This window comes from Gavia stellata, chromosome 2 (assembly GCF_030936135.1).
Source record: "Gavia stellata isolate bGavSte3 chromosome 2, bGavSte3.hap2, whole genome shotgun sequence".
NCBI lineage: Eukaryota > Metazoa > Chordata > Aves > Gaviiformes > Gaviidae > Gavia > Gavia stellata.
The window spans coordinates 83059044-83077822 of NC_082595.1; the positions used below are offsets into that span (position 1 = coordinate 83059044).

The 18779-nt window shown below is 38.4% G+C and overlaps 1 protein-coding gene across 1 annotated transcript in view; it reads left to right on the forward strand.

The window, feature by feature from the left end:
• Positions 1-18779, forward strand: part of EYS (eyes shut homolog) — a 939662-nt gene that overhangs the window by 430834 nt on the left and 490049 nt on the right. Inside the window, exon 28 of the mRNA XM_059831070.1 lies at positions 2184-2383. Within this exon, the coding sequence (XP_059687053.1) occupies positions 2184-2383 (200 nt within the window). The remainder of the gene's footprint in view (positions 1-2183; positions 2384-18779) is intronic.

Below are 18779 nucleotides of genomic sequence, written 5' to 3' on the forward strand. Positions count from 1 at the left end.
ATCTGATCACTTCTAGACAAGAAAAGGTTAAAGGATATCTTACTAGGTTGGGAACTGGGCACCTGAGGTGCCCAAGAAAGTTTTTTTCCCTACTGTACTGGAGAAGAGAGGCAATATTTCTAGGACTGAGAGTCCCTGCAACTGTTGATCTGATTTGGGAGCTGTCTGGTTAGGGGTCATATTTAAGATTCAATCTGACATTATAAAAAGGAAGACAAAACTGAAGTAGCATTGGCGGTTAGGTGAGCTTGTCTTCAGGGAATCAGGGTGGTTGGGAATTTTCTGTAGAGCCATCTATTCCCTAATGCCAAGCTGTACAGTCAGTCCCTGGTAGGAACTAAGGTAGGCAGGACTTGATCATAGCTGTGTTGCAACTTCAGTTTACCATCTAATGTCGTTCTTTTAGACCTTGAATTACAGCACTTGGTAGTGGTATGGTAACTCACCTACTTTGGGATAAAGTTATTTGTGGAATTTTTAACGTAGTTGTGTGTCTGTTTACTGAAATATTTTTCTTGCCTGAGTTAAGAACAGGCAGACTAGCACTTCTGTGGTAACAGAGTGTACTCTGTTTTTTTGCATGTTTAATGGTGAACTTTTAACTGCAGTGCATCAAAATATACTGGAAAGTGATAGGTGTGATTTCTTTCCTAAAAACTGTCTGGTTTTTATGTTACTGTAAAAGCTAATTACTGTGAGCAGTTTTGTAAAATTTTGCAAGAAAAATACATTCCATAGAATAAAAATTAAAAGGTTTTACATTAAGTTTGCAACTTGCTGACTGTGATGGTGTATTGAGCCCAAACTGTGAACATTTGTCCAAGCTTTGAATTTACCCTTACTTACTTTGATGATTTTGATATTTTTTGAATTTTAACTTTTGGATTATAATTAGATAAAAAATTGATCCGTTAATTGATAGATTTTTAGTTTATTCTGCTAATGAGCAAAGCTATGAAACCAGAAGTAGTAGAGAGGGGTACAAGTGAATACAGATTAAGAAGACTAGGCAAGAGAAGTTACTGGAATAGAAAAAAACCCAGAAAGTTGGAACTGTGAATTGAGATTTTTTAATAAACAAAATAAAGAAGACTTATGTTTGCCAACAACAAATGTAATTAATATAGCAAAAGCCTACTTCTAGAACCTAGACACAGGATTGATTTTTGGCACTATGTAGAACTCTCCCCATCTTCCTGTGGGATGTATAATTCAATTAGTTTAGTAATGCTCACTAATAAATCATCCTATATACACCCAGCTTAGGAAAATAAGTTGTTTTCTCACAATTCCCCATGAGTATCTGAATTTACATTCTGTCAAAGCAACTGTAGTACCTTCAGGAAATCTGAGTGCCCTCGAATATCCTTAAAGAATTAAACCTTCTAAAGTTACAGGAGTGTGAGAATAAATTTAAAATACTGGATTTAGCTAGACTATTTGGGTGGCAGCAGCAGAATAAAACTCCTTTGGGATACAGGCAAAAACTAGGTTTCTGTGCTCAAGGGCAAAAACACGTTTTTGCACTGGCAATTGCACTCACTAAACTCTCCTGTAACTTTGGATAAACATTAATTTGCTGCTACTTTGCATGGCTTGAATTTGACGACTTTCACATTAGCTTGCTCAGAGGGAATTGTTATTATGTGAACACATAAACATTTCTGCATGTTTCTATTTGCAAAATTATGCATTAATTGATAAGAAGGCATTTATCAGGAAATACTGATAAAGGCTTGTGTGCATTTGGGATTTTTTACTCTGTCCAGAATTGTCTTACTAATGTGGCTTTTTTCACTGCAATAGTCCCTACTGTAAAAACTTAGAAGAAATAATTTTATATACTATGGCTCAAAAACATGCTTTAAAATTTTAATAAAGGAATCATGAGTGGGAAGCACATACCTATGGCTGTAAGACTGCTTATATAAAAATATATTTGCATTTCTCCAAGATTAATTAGATGGAACAAACATAGTTTCAAGACTGAGTATGAGTTGTAATCAGAGGATCTCTATATAAACAAAAATTACCCCAAATTAGAGAATTTTGCTTATCAGACAAAAGTCCAACATTCTTTTTCTAATCTGCAGATTCAGTCTCTTGCGCTTGCTGTTGATACGAGTGAATAAGTAATGTGTTTTAAAGCTGTGTAGTCAATGTATTATTATTTCTGTCCTCAGGAATGTGAATCTGCTCCCTGCATTAACGGAGGTTCTTGTCAAGATGTGGTCAATGCATTTGTTTGTACTTGCCTGAGTGGGTACACTGGCAGGTTTTGTGAAGTTGATGTTGATGTTTGCAGTGAGCCCACAATGAACTCACTTCTCTGCTACAATGGAGGTGTATGTGTTGATGGACCTGGAAGAACTTTTCATTGCAGGTTAGTATGAATGCTGTCATATAACTGCTTTAGTTAATACACCTTGATTTGCTAAGATTTCAGGGCGGTGTTGTTACTATGTGCAGCATGTGAACTCAGTTGGATTTGATGCTCAATCTAGTGCTCAGAAATACTGTTATCTTAAACCATTCACTGTATAACATAAGGCCCTTTTTCTGGAAACTTACCTTCTAGTGCTTTTCAGAATTGTATATGGAAACTTCTAACATAGACTGACCCTAAAAAATTTTACATCATTATGTTTACAGATATGTATGTACTCCTGAATTTTGTACTCAAAGAGAAAATTAATTTACAGTCAAATTTAGATGACAGGTAGTTTGTATAGTATGTGTGCACAGACATATATCCAAAGAAATTTCCTGTGATCCATCATCATCATTCTGTGGCTGCTTAAGGATTCTGACTAAATACATGTGATCTTATAGCTTACATACTTGTAATATAGCGAAACTCCTTTAAAATTAAGCTACTCTATAGATTGTATACATTATTCTCTACTACATCTAATAAGTATATCAACTCACAATTATTATCTAAGTCCCTATTGAATTACTACATTTGTAGAACTATTAAATACTAAGAAAATATTTTATAACCATACTTAAGAATGAAGCATAAATACCTTCCCCTATACAATCATGTGTTCAGTATCTGGATTTTGATTGATGGCCAAAATTGAAGCTTATGGATAATAGTTTATTTAAAAAAAACCCCACCTGCTAATGTTAAGGCAACAATGATCATTCTTAGTTGTGTGTAACAGTTTGATAGCTTTATAACGTACTATAAGAAAAGAAACTAATTTAATTTCTTATGAAATGAAGAAGATTAAGAAACAAATGTATTTCTTCCAATCTGTGGGTCAATTTCCACCTGATGATACTTTGTGTCCTTCTGTTAATAGTTACGGAATTCCATTAGTATTCAGCAAGGCAAATGGCCCATGGACAGCCAGGAACTACTGTTCCTGTAATTTAAGCAAATATTTGCATGGATTGCTGGCATTGTTTTGCAGAATCTGAGAGGATCATCATCTGTGATTAATTTCTATCCTACAACTAAACAGTGAAGTTACAATGGTTCTTGAGGCATACAAACACATTAACATATAAAATCTCCACATGTCAAATGAGATACAATAATTATATTCATGATCACAGAATCACAGAATATTTTGAATTTGTAAGGGACCTTTAAAGATCATCTTTAAAGTCCAACCCTGTGCCATGGGCAGTGACGTCTTTCACTGGATTAGGTTGCTCAAAGCCCAGTCCAGCCTGATCTTGAATACTTCCAATGATGGGGCATCCACAACTTCTCTGGACAAGCTGTTCCAGTGTCTCACCACCCTTATGGTAGAAAAGGTCTTCCTTATATCCAATCAAAACCTACCCTCTTTCAGTTTAAAAACATTGCCCCTTGTCCTGTCACTACAGGCTCTGGTAAAAATCTTTCTCCATCTTACTCCATCTTGTAAGCCCCATTTAAGTACTGAAAGGCTGCAATAAGGTGTCCCCGGGACCTTTTCATCTCCAGGCTGAACAAGCCCAACTCTCTCAGTCTTTCCTCTAAGGAGAGGTGCTCAGCCCTGTGATCATCTTCATGACCATCCTCTAGACTCGCTCCAACAGCTCTGTGTGTTCTTTGTATTGCGGATCCCAGAGCTGGATACAGGACTCCAGGTGGGGTCTCACCAGAGTGGAGTAGAAGGGGAGAATCGCCTCCTTCAACTTGTTGGCCACACTTCTTTTGGTGCAGCCCAGGATAGGGTTGGCTTTCTGGGCTGCAAGCACACATTGCCGGCTGACGCTGAGCTTCTCATTAACCACCACCCCCCCCCCCCCCCCCCCCCCCAAGTCCTTCTTGGCAGGGCAGCTCTTAATCCCTTCATCCCCCAGTCTGTTTTGATACTGAGGGTTGCCCCGACCCAGGTGCAGGACATTGCACTTGGCCTTGTTGAACTTAATGAGATTTGCATGGGCCCACTTCTAAGCCTGTCAGGGTGCCTCTGGATGGTATTCCTTCCCTTAAGTGAATCAACTGCAGCACTCAACTTCATGTCATCCACAAACTTCCTGAGGGCACGCTCAATCCCACTGTGTCATTGATAAAGATATTAAATAGTATTGGTCCCATGATAACTTAAATCTATTATGGTTTAGCTTAAACCTCTCAATACATCCTAAATTAATTCACATTAGCTTACTTTTGCAGTGGGCTGCTACCTGCACAAAGACTATTTCTGTGGCTCAGATGTCTGGTAATTTGTGTAGCCCCTATTGTTGGATCACCAGTCTGAAAATTCAATCCTGTGTATTCTCCTATTTCTTCTTTCCTCACTCATGTTCACTCTAGCCTCCTTTTTTCAAGCTTTGGGTGCTGAAGCATCCTTTCTTCTGTCATAAATGAATCTTCTGAATTAAATAAAATTACTTAAATTTTTTCTCTCCTCTGGTTGGGAATTTATGCCAAACATGAGGGTAACTACTTTGCACCTCCTTCAGAGCCAAACATTGGCCATCAGGAGGAGCTGTTCATGGAATCAGAGTCAGGAAAATTGTAAACAGTTAAAATAAGGATTTTTAGTGTTGCCAAGATCACAAAGCTTTTCATGAGTGATGTAAGACTACAGTAAGGTAAGTTAATGCAAGATACAGTTGTGATCCTGCATAAAGGAGTGCCACACTTGATATAAATTTCTTCTTCTGAGGGGGTCCGGGGAGATGACTTTTTTCAGCTGATTGCCTCTTCTATGTTGCTATGCTTCAGAAGACAGACATAACTCTCTTATCCTTCAGCAGCTGCTGCCATTCCAAGTAATATGTACAAGGTGGAAATAAGAAACATAAAAAGATCATTAAGTTGGATTTGCTCCTGTACTGTGAACATTATGATGTGAACACTCCTCCTTTTCTACCGTGCCTTCCACTTGCTTTAAGCAGTCTGAACAAAACTCATGTAAAGACTGGAGAATAGGACTGATATGGAGGATGGAAAAGGAGAATAACTGAAAAGTAAGGAAGGGAGAAATAGCTCCTACTCTAGCAAAACACCACAACACAAATGAATAAGGAGTCTTAATGCCTGTTACACAATCACTGTGGAATGGGCAGGGGGAAAGACAAAATCCAGTATCATTTTGAGTCTCCTTGTTTTGGGGATCTGGCTTGGGATGTTTGTATTATTATGGCTGGTAAAACTGGAAATAGCAAGTAATGAAAAGTGTCCAGTAATGGGTGTCAGGCTGCTTTAACTGTGGGCAGCATTGCCAGCTTCAGCTATGATGTATCTGATATTTTACCCAGTAGTATAGTGAACGGTTCAACTTCTCTTGAATTATGTGGGAATCAATTACATGAACAACCCTACAGGTTTCTTCCTAAAATGAATATGAAAAATACCCTTTGGGATAGCCCTTGATTTGTGTGTTATCTGAAATATCTTTCTGTCTTGAAACCCTTGGTGTAAAATTAAAACAACTCATTGGAAATGAGAGGGGTGCTGGGAGTTGTAATTCAGTTCTCTCCTGGGCAGACTGCCACTGAATCAGGGCTTCAGGAAACAGATTACCATCTGAAAGGATGCCCACCTACCTCACTTTGTATTTTAGCCTTCTTAAATTAAAAGAACTGGCTTCTACAACAACAAACACTATATAAGTTAGCAAATTAATAATAAAGCTATCATTGGGCTTAGAGGGGTTTTCAAAAGACAACTCAACGCAACCTACATATGGTTGATATAATGAGTATGTAATAGGAATTTTGAAGCCTTTTCGTAGTGTTTTCCAAGGATTTTAAGGAAGAAAAACTGTTCCACATAAAATAATCAGATTTTTTTCATGATATTTAATCCACAGTTGGTTCTTCCTCACTTCTGCATCTTTTGGTCCCAGACCATTCGGTATGTTTGGCTTGGGATTTAAAAAAGTAAAAATAATAATAATTTAAAAAATTCCTCCCTCCCCACTCATGCCTGCATTGAGCCTTTTTCAAATGTGCATTTCAGGTACTTCCTGCTGACTAAGTTCAGAAGTCGTACTATCATGAGAAGGATTATCTGTGCAATGCTTTCAGTTTGATCAGGTGAAAATAATGTCAACAATCTTACGACAGGCCTTGCCTTAGATTAAGTTGTTGAGTATTATAGCTTCATTATACTTTTTCAGCACATTATAGCACGTTTGGTTTTTGTAATATTTTTGTTAGGGAAAACAGAGGTAATTTTTGATGTCATTCTGTCTTTCATCATCCACATTACATTTTTTTTTTCAGAATTGAAATGTATTTAGTGGTAAAAGGTAACTGTTGGTCTTAGAAATGTGTAGGGTCACAAGTAAGTTTGATCCTATCCTTTGATTCATAAAGGGAAACTTATGCTTTTTAAATCTACTTTTTGGATTATATTTGACTACATTATTTGGTTCAGAACTGAAGCTTTTTTGACAGCATCTTTCAGAGATTAGTTTATACTCACAAGACAATTCTATGGGCTTGTTTTTTGTATTCCAAGGGCAGGTAAGAGTGAATATTTGATCAACAGAATAGCTGATCAACAGAATGTCAAGGTTTTTCTTCCAGATAATGAGATTTTACTAAGAAAGAATTTTAAAATACGAATATGTTGTTCTACATTTCTTCCAAATGTCCAGCTCCCTGAGCTGGAAGACGAGGACAGGGAGCAGAATGAAGCCCCCATAATCTAAGGGGAGATGGTTAGCGACCTGCTACACCACTTAGACACACACAGGACTATGGGGCCAGATGGGATCCACCCAAGGGTACTGAAGGAGCTGGTGGAAGTACTCAACAAGCAACTTTCAATCATTTATCAGCAGTCCTGGCTAACCGGGGAGGTCCCAGTTGAGTGGAGGTTAGCAAATGTGAAGCCCATCTACAAGAAGGGTCAGAAGGAGGATCCAGGGAACTACAGGCCTGTCAGCCTGACCTTGGAGCCAGGGAAAGTTATGGAGCAGATCATCCTGAGTGCCCTCACACGGCACATAAAGGACAACAAGGCGATCAGGCCCAGTCAGCACGAGTTTGTGAAAGGCAGGTCCTGCCTGACTAACCTGATCTCCTTCTATGACAAGGTGACCCGCTTAGTGGATGAGGGAAAGACTGTGGATGTAGTCTACCTAGACTTTAGTAAAGCCTTTGACACCGTTTCCCACAGTATTCTCATGGAGAAACTACTGCTCATGGCTTGGACGGGTATACTTTTCACCGAGTAAAAAACTGGCTAGATGGCCGGGCCCAGAGAGTTGTGGTGAATGCGAGTTAAGTCCATTTGGCAGCTGGTCACAGGTGGTGTTCCCCAGGGCTCAGTATTTGGGTCAGTTTTGTTTAGTATCTTTATCGATGATCTGGACGAGGGGATCAAGTAAGTTTGCAGATGACACCAAGTTGGGCGGGAGTGTTCATCTGCTCAAGGGTAGGAATGCTCTGCAGAGGGATCTGGACAGGCTGGATCGATGGGCCCAGGCCAATTGGATGAGGTTCAACAAGGCCAAGTGCCGAGTCCTGCACTTGGGTCACAACAACCCCATGCAACGCTACAGGCTTGGGGAAGAGTGGCTGGAAAACTGCCCCACAGAAAAGGACCTGGGGGTGTTGGTTGACAGCCGGCTGAATATGGGCCAGCAGTGTGCCCAGGTGGACAAGAAGGCCAATGGCATCCTGGCTTGTATCAGAAATGGTGTGGCCAGCAGGAGCAGGGAGGTGATAGTGCCCCTGTACTCGGCGCTGGTGAGGCCGCACCTCGAATACTTGTAAGTGTGGTACTTAGGGACATGGCTTAGTGGTGGACCTGGCAGTGTTAGGTTTATGGTTGGACTTGGTGGTCTTAAAGGTCTTTTCCAACGCAAATGATTATATGATTTAAATAAAGTGCAATTATTTTTAAATGTTAATTATGATATCTACCACTCATTCTTATTTGTGACTATGAACTAATTGTAATGAATGCAATGATAAGTAGTGAAAGACTGGATACTGCTCTTTATAATCTCACATGTACATGAGAAAAGGTTGAAGGACCTTTGACTCGTGTTTAACCAAGCATTCACTAGCATTTGTAAAAGAATATGACCTAATAATTGCTTGAATACTAAGGTAAAGGGTCAAATAATGTTGTCAAAAGCAGTCATAGTAGTACATTGTATACATCAGCTACTATAATATCCTTGGAACATCTTGTTGAAATCTTTAAAATATACCACTTTTGGACATCTTCAAGTGATAGAAAGTATGCTGGAAAAAATACGAGATCTGTATAATTTAGCCTGCCTTCTGCCTTTCATAAGAATAAAGGACTAGTATTATGATGGAGTGTATCATATTAAATTGAATTCAAGTATCAATGAAAAGACATCCACAAAACCTGTAAGCAACTTAAATTGTTTTGTTCCTTGAGATTCTTCATGTGCCATTTGGCACTCAGAAAAGCCTTTCGTTTTCTTCTTGTAACTATTTGTGCTGGTTTCAGCTGGGATAGAGTTAAATTTCTTCATAGTAGCTAGTATGGGGCTGAGTTTTGGATTTGTGCTGAAAACAGTGTTGATAATACAGAGATGTTTTCGTTGTTACTGAGCAGTGCTTACACAGAGTCAAGGCCTTTTCTGCTTCTCACACCACCCCACCAGCGAGTAGGCTGGGGGTGCACAAGAAGCTGGGAGGGGACACAGCCGGGACAGCTGACCCCAACTGACCAAAGGGATATTCCATACCATATGATGTCATGCTCAGTATATAAACTAGGGGGAATAGTGGCCGGGAGGCCGCTGCTTGGGGACAGGCTGGGCATCAGTCGGAGGGTGGTAAGCAATTGTTTTCATTTGCATCACTTGTCTTTCTTGGGTTTCATTTTTGGTTTTGTTGTTGTTGTTGTTATTTTCCTTTTCATTACAATTTTTATTATTATTAACATTATTATTATTATTTTATTTCATTTCATTTCCTTTATTAAACTGTTCTTATCTCAACCCTTGAGCTTTCTCACTTTTGCTTTTCCAGTTCTCTCCCCCAGCCCTGTTCTTCCCTTTTCTTTCTCTCAGTAAAATCAAATTGCTTTTGAAAACTTTTGCATTACATTCTTTCATATATTTTCTTTATTTAATGTTTTTCTTGCCACAATTGGAGCACATGTAGAAGATGTAATTAAAAAGCAAAGCTGTCCTACAATCTTATTCTTGTGCTGCTTAGGAAAAGCTGGTAAAAATAAACTAAGATCAGTACATTCATATTCTTGTATTAGTCTGATAAAGAAGCAAAGTTTAGATTTTAAAATACCTTGTTTCCAGTTCCCTTCTATTTTAATTTGCTTTGTCTGTGGGAGCAAGGTGTCCCAGTGAAGCATCAGGCCTCATAACTAGCTAGGGCGTCTGCAGTGATCCAGGAAAGGGATTTAAACAATTCAAGGGTGGAGATGCTGTATGAGCAGAAAACTGGAGTCTGAAAAACATACTAGTCTGTAGCTCTGTCATGCAGACTACACATAAGATAAGAAACGATAAAGTAGAATGGTTTGTTTTAGAGCATGTGTAAGGTAAACAATATATTGCTAGTATGAAGCAGATAGTTGTGGGGGCAGCCTAGGAGTGCAGAGTCTTGTAGGGCAACCTAGGCAGCTGTATCCAAAAAAGCTGCTATTTAATTCTGTCATGGTATGCAAAAGGAGTTAATCTGTATGATTTGTTAACTGAAAAGTGTCATTTCATTTAGCTGTTAATAGACAGCTTGGAAGGTCTGACCAAAGTTGCAGAGTACACATTACACAGAGCTATGTATCTAAGTTTCTCAGAACACTGAGATAAGTGTTCTGAGATAAGAAGAAAGTCATTTTATGATATGAAAGGAGTGACTCCAATTCACTGGAACATCAGAATCTCTTAAAACAAGCAAGTTGTAAAACAACAGGTTCTCACTTTCTTATGTGCTGTGAATGTGTACACAGTACTCTCTTTCTCTGTCTCCTCTGTGTGAAAACGGATGACCCTCCATTTATATGTAGATAATGAGATGGGTTCTGCCTGACTTCCTGATTTCATAATCAACTGCTTAGTTCTTTACATTTAGTGAAGCATGAATATTTTAGGGTTTACATTGTGTGTATGTATTAGGTTACATGAAAATACATGAATGGATGTACTGGTTCAAGCCAAGAACCATCTAACCCTGTATGCTATTTCCAACGGAGGTCATAAGTGGATTGCCAGAAAAGAATATGCGTATTACTTGTCTTCCAGTACTCTCCTATGCTCCATCAAACAGGGGTTTTCCTGAGCATGTTGTAGTTTGTTCAGTAGAAGTTAGTGAGTCTCTAAGTACTGACACAGTCTTCCCTTGAACCTATATAAACTTGTCCTCTGAGGAGGCAGCTTTGACTAAGCAATCTCCAGAGGACCCTGCCAACATCAGCTGTTCTGTAACAATACCATTCAGCAAGCAGATCCACAGGTCTAGCCTGTTGCATGAAAAAATGCCTCCCTTTTTTAAGTACTGCTCCTGCTAGATTTATTTCATGTCCCCTAATTGTAGTGTGGAAAAGGAGAATGAAAAGCTGATTCCAAGCCATTCTTTCCTTGCCCCTGTGGGCCACTGCCGTATTGCCCCATGCTCTTTCCTTTCCAGGCTAAAGATTTCTGGCTTTCCCAGTCCTTCCTTTTCAGAAGCTGTCCCAAACTTCTGGTCATCCTTGTTGCCCTTTTTCAAGGCTTTTTAATTCCTACTAATCTCTAATCGTTTCTGTACAGGCATGACGGGACAGGAAGTACACACAGTGTCCAAGTTATAGGCCCATCTGTGATTTATACAGCAGCATAATGTTTTCTTTCTCTTTCTCCATTCTTCCTATAACAACAACTAGCATTTCATTGGTGCTGGGAGGAGAGGGAACACAGGTGTTTCAGTTTTATTCTTAAGCTGGCTAATCACTGAACTGTAGTTTCCATGGAGAATGGTTAAATAGGCATACTAACTTGTTCCTATACCACTCCATGTATAATTACTTTATCTGTAAATATACATCTAAATATACATGTGTGATTTTCCATTACATTGCACTTCTTTATTTAATCAAAATGCCATTCTTACTATCAGACCAATAAGAATAGGTAATTGTGTTAATGACAATTTCTAACCATTTACTCCATTTTATAATGACAAATGCTTGTGTCTCCATGTGAAAAATACTAACTGTAATACTATCAAAAAAATAGTATGATAAAAAAATGCATGTCATGTCTTGTATTTTTCTTACTTTCTGGATATATAGTTGAATTCCATACTTATACACGTGACAAGCTTATAAGGGTAAAAAGAACAAGTACATTGTAGTCTTTATTTGCTACATGCTAATATAAAGTAAACATTGAATTTAATAAATAGCATATGCTAACTGGTACTCTTAACATATCTCTACACTTTCAACTAAAACCAGAACTGTAATCATAAAAAATGTCAATATGTAATTTATAAAAAGTAGTTCTCCAAGTGAATTATGGTTCTGATTTATTTTAGAAATATTTTTTAGAAATCTTGTTGAGAAGAAGCTTTGGTGCTTGTAGCTTGCATACTTTCTAGTATGCAGACTTTCTCCCTTGCTTATTCAGATTGGATCAAATTGATATGTTGCTCTTTTTGTATGATACTGCATGAAAGGTAATGGAATATATCATAGCTGTAAAGAGGCAACACATCCATTTTAGAGAGGTTTCTCCTATACTAGCAAATTTACCAGAAGGTCAGGATCACAGGATTTGGAATGAGTATTTAAAACAAACAAATAATATGTCTAAAGATGTTTAATGTGTGTAATACGCCTGATGGAATAGCAGCTATACCTGTGTCCCCTAGTGATTCTGGGCAAAAGTTGAGAAAAATTATCATTGTGTCATTCAGGTAGATTTTTATATTGATATTCAAACATTATATCAAACCATTTAAAATATCTACAGAGGCATTTTGCCAATTAAATAGCAAAATAGAAATAGGAAAAATTGAAAATGGTAAGGGGCTGTAAAAGTGGGGCATGTAGAAAGGCAAGGTATTAAGAAACATATCCCAAACATGGCTACCCTTTTGTTTTAAGATGCATGTTCTGTCTTGTTGCATTTTATTAGTGACATTTACAATGGTAATACTGCATCTAGTTAAAATTACCAACTCTCCTTACCATTTTTAAGTTCTAAAATTCAACAGTAAAGTGCAATCCGCTAGGGAATTACCATTGTCTACAAAAATGCAGACAACAGTGTCTGGAAATGAGACACTAAAAACTAGTAGGAAAAAAACACACCCAAAGGCAAAACACAAATCTAGTACAAATCACCCAGCTGCCCAGTCTCGGAATAAAACCATTTTAAAGCTTATATCTGAATGGCTGTTGCCAATTGTTACAGTCTGGTTTTTTAAGCAAACCTTTTAAAAATTCATTTCCTGAAAAGATACAGATTGCCTCTACCCTATGTATATATTAGTTTTGGGTTTGGTTTTTGTTTTTCTAGGTAAGTTGTTTTCTGACTTCATGAAACAGAAGCCAAACAAGACTAGCTACTGGGAATTGCATTCACGTCCCCATTACACAAGATGCAGTGACTGAACAGTTGGGAATGTGCCTGTAACAGAACATTTCAGTTTTTTCTAGCCACACACTGAGAATATTTAATTCAACATTACCCAAAACGTGCATGCCCAAATAAAATCCAACACATGGAACAAGATTTAAAATTTCACAGTGCTTTGAGATGTAATGTGCTGCTTATTTATTCAGAATTGCATATGGAATACTGAAGCATACTATACAAGTGATTCAAACACACATCACCTTTGATCTTGCTGTTACTGTCTTCAAAACTTTGTGATATTTGTAGCGTTCTTGGGGTTCTTTTTCTTTCTAAAATATATATAGTGAGTGTATGTACCTGAATGGCAGACATAATGCTAAACAGTGACTTTGCCTTTTTATAGTGATTTTTGACAAAACCAGCAATAAATCTATCATAAAAGTTACAACATAATTTTACAAAAAATTCTCTATTTGGTTGTATTAAATTAACAAGTCATATAATGTGATAGTTGAAAAGGTTTAATATGCTACTGTTTAAAATCCTTTATTTACTGTTTTGCAGAGTTCCAACCTACTGGTATTTTGCAAACATAAGAAATGTTACTACCTTGTATTTTGAATGACAGTCCACAAGTTAAAAAAAGGGCTATGCTTCATATGAAAACTGCTAGCTCAGACAGGAAGACACAGTTTACTAGAATCCTTGAGGGTATTTTTGAATAATTAAATGAATGTGCTGAATTTTTAGAATACAAAATAGTGACAAGTACAAAAAAGCAAGGGAAAATATTACTGCTTATTTTAAAACAAATATAAAAGTATTAGTGTTCCACCTTGTCTATATAAGAAAGGCTTTTTCTAAACTGCATTCGCTTGTTCATAAACTTTGGTCACATAAAGAATTTGAAGGACAATATCTTTCAAGTCATTGTATGAAACAATAGAATTTCCACAGGTTTTGTTTGCTTGATTGTTTGTTTATTTGGTTGGTTTTTAAAGGGCATTTATTGAAAAAGTTACAGTGTAGCTTATGGCTATTTGGTTTTGTTATACCCTGCATGTAGAAAGTGAGAAAACAAAGTAGGTCTGAAAAAAAATAGACTTCACTGTAACATTTTTTTTTTTTTAGCACAAGCTGTTTCACATTGTCATTCACATGGACAGATTGTTACTTTTCAGAGAAAGGCAAGGGAAAGGGGAAGGGAAAGGGAAAGGAAAAGGAGGGCTTTATTCAGGTAAATTGGTCATTTTTGAAGCCCAGAATAATAATAAAAATTGTTTTTCCATCTAAGTTCAGCATTGAAAATGGTTATTTCAGAGTTAGTCTCCAGGGGACCCATACAATTTTTGACAAGTGCATATATGTGCCAGTATGCATGGATGTGGTTAGTTACTACCTTAGAATTTGACTCTATGTTTATAAATAAGCATGGATAGGTTCATCTGACAGAGTAATAGTACCAGGAAGATACTTCTTACCATAAAAACCTTCTGTAATTTCAACTACTATTTATATTTACTCATATTTAAAAATATATATGAGGTATTGTGTTCTATGCCCAAATGTGACATACAATGTATTTCTGTTAGAATTTCTCTGGTTTCATGAATTGTGTATATTAATGCAACTGGAATTAAATTTTCTTTCTGTACGTGGTTTTACCTGAGATGTTTCCTGAAGGTTTCATGCTGAAACTCTCAATTTCATTGTGTAGGACACAGCTAAAGATCAGTGTTGACCAAGTTTCCATTCATCTGCACTGGAGAATTAGAGCTTTTCCCTAGGAACTAATTCCAGTGGGATAACTTTTTCTCTTCTGAGGCTTCTGTAGTATAGTACCAGGTAATGGCTGCCATGGTCCTATAAACAGATTTATTTTTTTTCTCCAACTATGTATACTTGAATTACTTCATGTAGAAGTAACCTTATCTTAGGAAGCACTAATGCTAGAAACAAGTCAAACAACTATTATAAAATACTCTTCCTCACGTTCTGAGCATTGCTGTAAAACTTTTGTTTGCATTGTTGATATAATTTTCAATAACTTTCTGTCTAATGTTGATAGATAATTCTTTGTACTTGTTATTACGTTGGAGAATTGGGGGGGAGAAAATGGAACATAGGAACAGCCATTTAATGTCAGACCTCAGCTTCATCTTGTTCTCTGTCTGATCTACTGTAAGCAGACTTCAGAGGAATGCCTGAAGAACTCAGTAGAAAAACAGTTTTTTTCCCCACCTCATCTACCACCACATACAAGTCTCAGTTTAACTGGTCAGAGGCATTGCCCTGAAGCATAAGTTTAACGTCCTTCCCAAAGGTTATTTTTAAACATTTTTACATTAAATATGGATATTTCTGTATCCCATAAAATTTCCAAGACCTTCCAAGCTTTTCTTCACATGCCTACCATTAAAAATCGCTCATCTGTCATAAATATGATCTCTAATAGTGCTGTGTAAGTCATGTATATTGCTGTAGATTTCTCCATATTTTGATTTCTTCCAGAATGCAGTTTTCCCAAAACAAGTTTTTGTCATTTTGGATAGGTGTCCTCTGAGTCACTGTTTCCTGCAAGACTGTAGGTGCTCTGGCTTGTTCTCAGTGATCGCTAGGGAATACGTACTTCAGACACGGGTTACTTTGGTTCCTACTAAGTATTCCTAAGATTTTTCTCATTTCTCATTTCTTATCAACAATCTTCTTGTGATGGTCTTATAGTAGAAAATACAACTGCTGTTTGCTCTCAAGTAATAGAGAGAAACAGAGACACTTCTAGAAAGTGACTTGCTCACCTTTGCTTTCCAAGTAAATGTAGAGAATTGGCAGAAGTTAGCTGATTGCAAGACTGATGGAAGTAGGGAGCAGAAGACATAATGCGTCATTGCCAGTGCTTCATTGGAATGAATATATTTTGTTTACATGCTAAATACACGACTGATTGAAAAGGGTAATATAAACTAGAAAAATAGCACGTGCAAACACCCAAAGAGATAAAAGACACTGTAATCATCAGGAAGACTCTCTGAGACTATCCTAAAGTTTGGCTGTTTACAACCAATTCCACTTCGGAAAATTTCCTCTTCCTGTTGGGTAAATAACGCTCTAACACTTACTGGAAGAGTAAAATCTATTCTTTTGACTATGTTTGATTTTTTTTTTTCATCAGCAAACAGGTGTCTCCTATTTTTATTCCTTCCAGCTATTTACTGATGTTTGGTGCAAGCCTTAGAAAAGGTTAAAGACTTTTTTATAGCACAACATTGTAAAGTTTAAGCCAGTTTTCTATGCCACTTTTATACTGGTAATGACTTCAATTTGTTTTGTGTTATGTTTTGTAAATCTCTAAACAGTATTCAATATCTGCAGCTGGCTAGATTCAGAAATTAAGATGGCACTCTAGGTACTACATTGGCAATGCAAGCACTGAAGTCATCTTACTATGGTAAACTTTTAAAAAAACAGGATGATATGAAGCTTGTGCAATGGCTTAATTGTATCATTTGAAGTATCTTCTGTAGATAGGTGGCATGCACTGGGAAAAAAATGAGAAGCATCTGTTTTTCACTCCAGGTCTTGCCGGGTTTGGAAAACCAAATTGAGTTTTAACTGAAAAATTAAATTTATAGATTATTGATGTGCAATCCCAGCAATCCACAGGCTTGTTTCCTGAAACTCTCTCCAATGGGAAGCCTACCAGACATGGTACATTAAGCACTGTTCAGGATTTTTCTGGTACAAGCTGGTTGACTGATGAAATAAAAATTAGATAGTGGGGAAAATTAGACAGTGGTAGAAATTCAGTTTTCTATGAAGGGCAATTTAGAATCATAGAGTCATAAAATACCAGGTTGGAAGAAACCTCAAGGATCATATGGTCCAACCTTTCTTGGCAAAAGCACGGTCTAGAGAAGATGGCCCAGTACCCCGTCCAGCTGAATCTTAAAAGTGTCCAATGTTGGGGAATCCACCACTTCCCTGGGCAGATTATTCCAATGGCTGGTTGTTCTCCTTGTGAAAAATTTTCCACTCGTGTCCAATCGGAATGTCCCCAGGAGTAACTTGTACCCATTACCCCTCGTCTTTTCTATGTGACTCCTTGTAAAAAGGGAGTCTCCGTCTTCTTTGTAGCCACCCTTTAAATGCTGGAACATTGTGATAAGGTCTCCCCTAAGCCTTCTTTTCTCAAGGCTGAACAAACCCCATTCTCTCAGCCTTTCCTCATATGGTAGGCTTCCCAGTCCTTTGGTCATCTTTGTGGCCCTTCTTTGGACCCTCTCCAGCCTGTCCACATCTTTTTTTGCATAGCGGGGACCAAAACTGAACACAGTGTTCCAGGTGTGGTCTGACAAGCACTGAGTGGAGTGGGATAATGACTTCTTTATCTCTGCTGGTGTTGCCCTTGTTGATGCAACCCAGCATCCTGTTGGCTTTCTTTGCTGCAGCAGCACACTGTTCACTCATATTGAGCTTGCTGTCCACCAGGACCCCCAGGTCCCTTTCACAGAGCTGCTCCCCAGCCGGGTAGATCCCAGCCTGTGCTGCACTCCTGGATTATGTTTTCCCAGGTGCAAGACTTTACATTTGTCTTTGTTGAACTTCATGAGATTCTTGTTAGCCCACTCTTCCAGCCGATCCAGGTCTTCCTGCAGGGTAGCTCTCCCTTCCGAAGTGTCCACTTCCCCACTCAGTTTGGTGTCATCAGCAAACTTCATCAGGGTACACTTGATCCCATCATTCAGATCACAGAATCACAGAATGATAGGGGTTGGAAGGAACCTTGGGACATCTAGTCCAACCACCCCGCCAGAGCAGGTTCTCATTCTCATTCATTCTCATAGCACTTGTTTCATTCAACAGCGGGCCCACATTTTCTCTAGTTTTCCTTTCACTTCAAATGTACTTGAAGAAACCCTTCCTGTTGACCTTGACATCCCTTGCCAGGTTTAATTCCAAGGAGGCTTTGACTTTCCTTGTTTCGTCCCTGCATATTCTGACAGCAGTCCTATAATCTTCCCAAGTGGCCAGTCCCTTCTTCCATGTACTGTAAACTTCCTTCTTCCACTTGAGCTTTTTCAGAAGCTCCTTGCTCAGCTATGCAGGTCTCCTGCTACCCTTGCCTGATATCTTGCTCTTAGGGATACACTGATCCTGAGCTTAGAGGAAGTGGGACTTGAATATCATCCAGCTCTCTTGAGCCCCCCTACCCTCTAGAGCCCTAACCCATGGGATTTCTCCAACCAGTTCCTTGATGAGATCAAAGTTAGCCCTCCTGAAGTCCGAGGCTGCAATCCTACTTGTTGTTTTGTGCAGACTGCACATGATCCTAAACTCTATCTTCTCATGATTACTACAGCCAAGGCTGCCCCCAACCTTCATGTCCTCCACCAGTCCCTCTTTGTTTGTCAGTACTAGGTCCAGTAGTACACCTCTCCTTGTTGGTCCTCCACCACCTGAGTCAAAAAGTTATCATCAATATACTGGAGGAACCTCCTGGACTGTACATGCCTGGCTGTGTAGCCTTCCCAGCAGATACCAGGGTGATTGAAGTCCCTCATGAGAACCAAGGCCTGTGATTGTGAGGTGACTCTCAGCTGTCTGTAGAAGGCCTCATCAGCTTCCCCATCCTGATCAGGTGGCCTGTAATAACCATTCACAACAGTGTCTCCCATATTAGCCTGCCCCTTAATCCTTACCCATAAGCTCTCACCTTGCTCCTCATCTGCCCCCAGGGAGAGCTCGATACATTCCAGGTGCTCTCTCACATAAAGAGCAACTCCACCACATCGCCTTGCTGTGCTATCT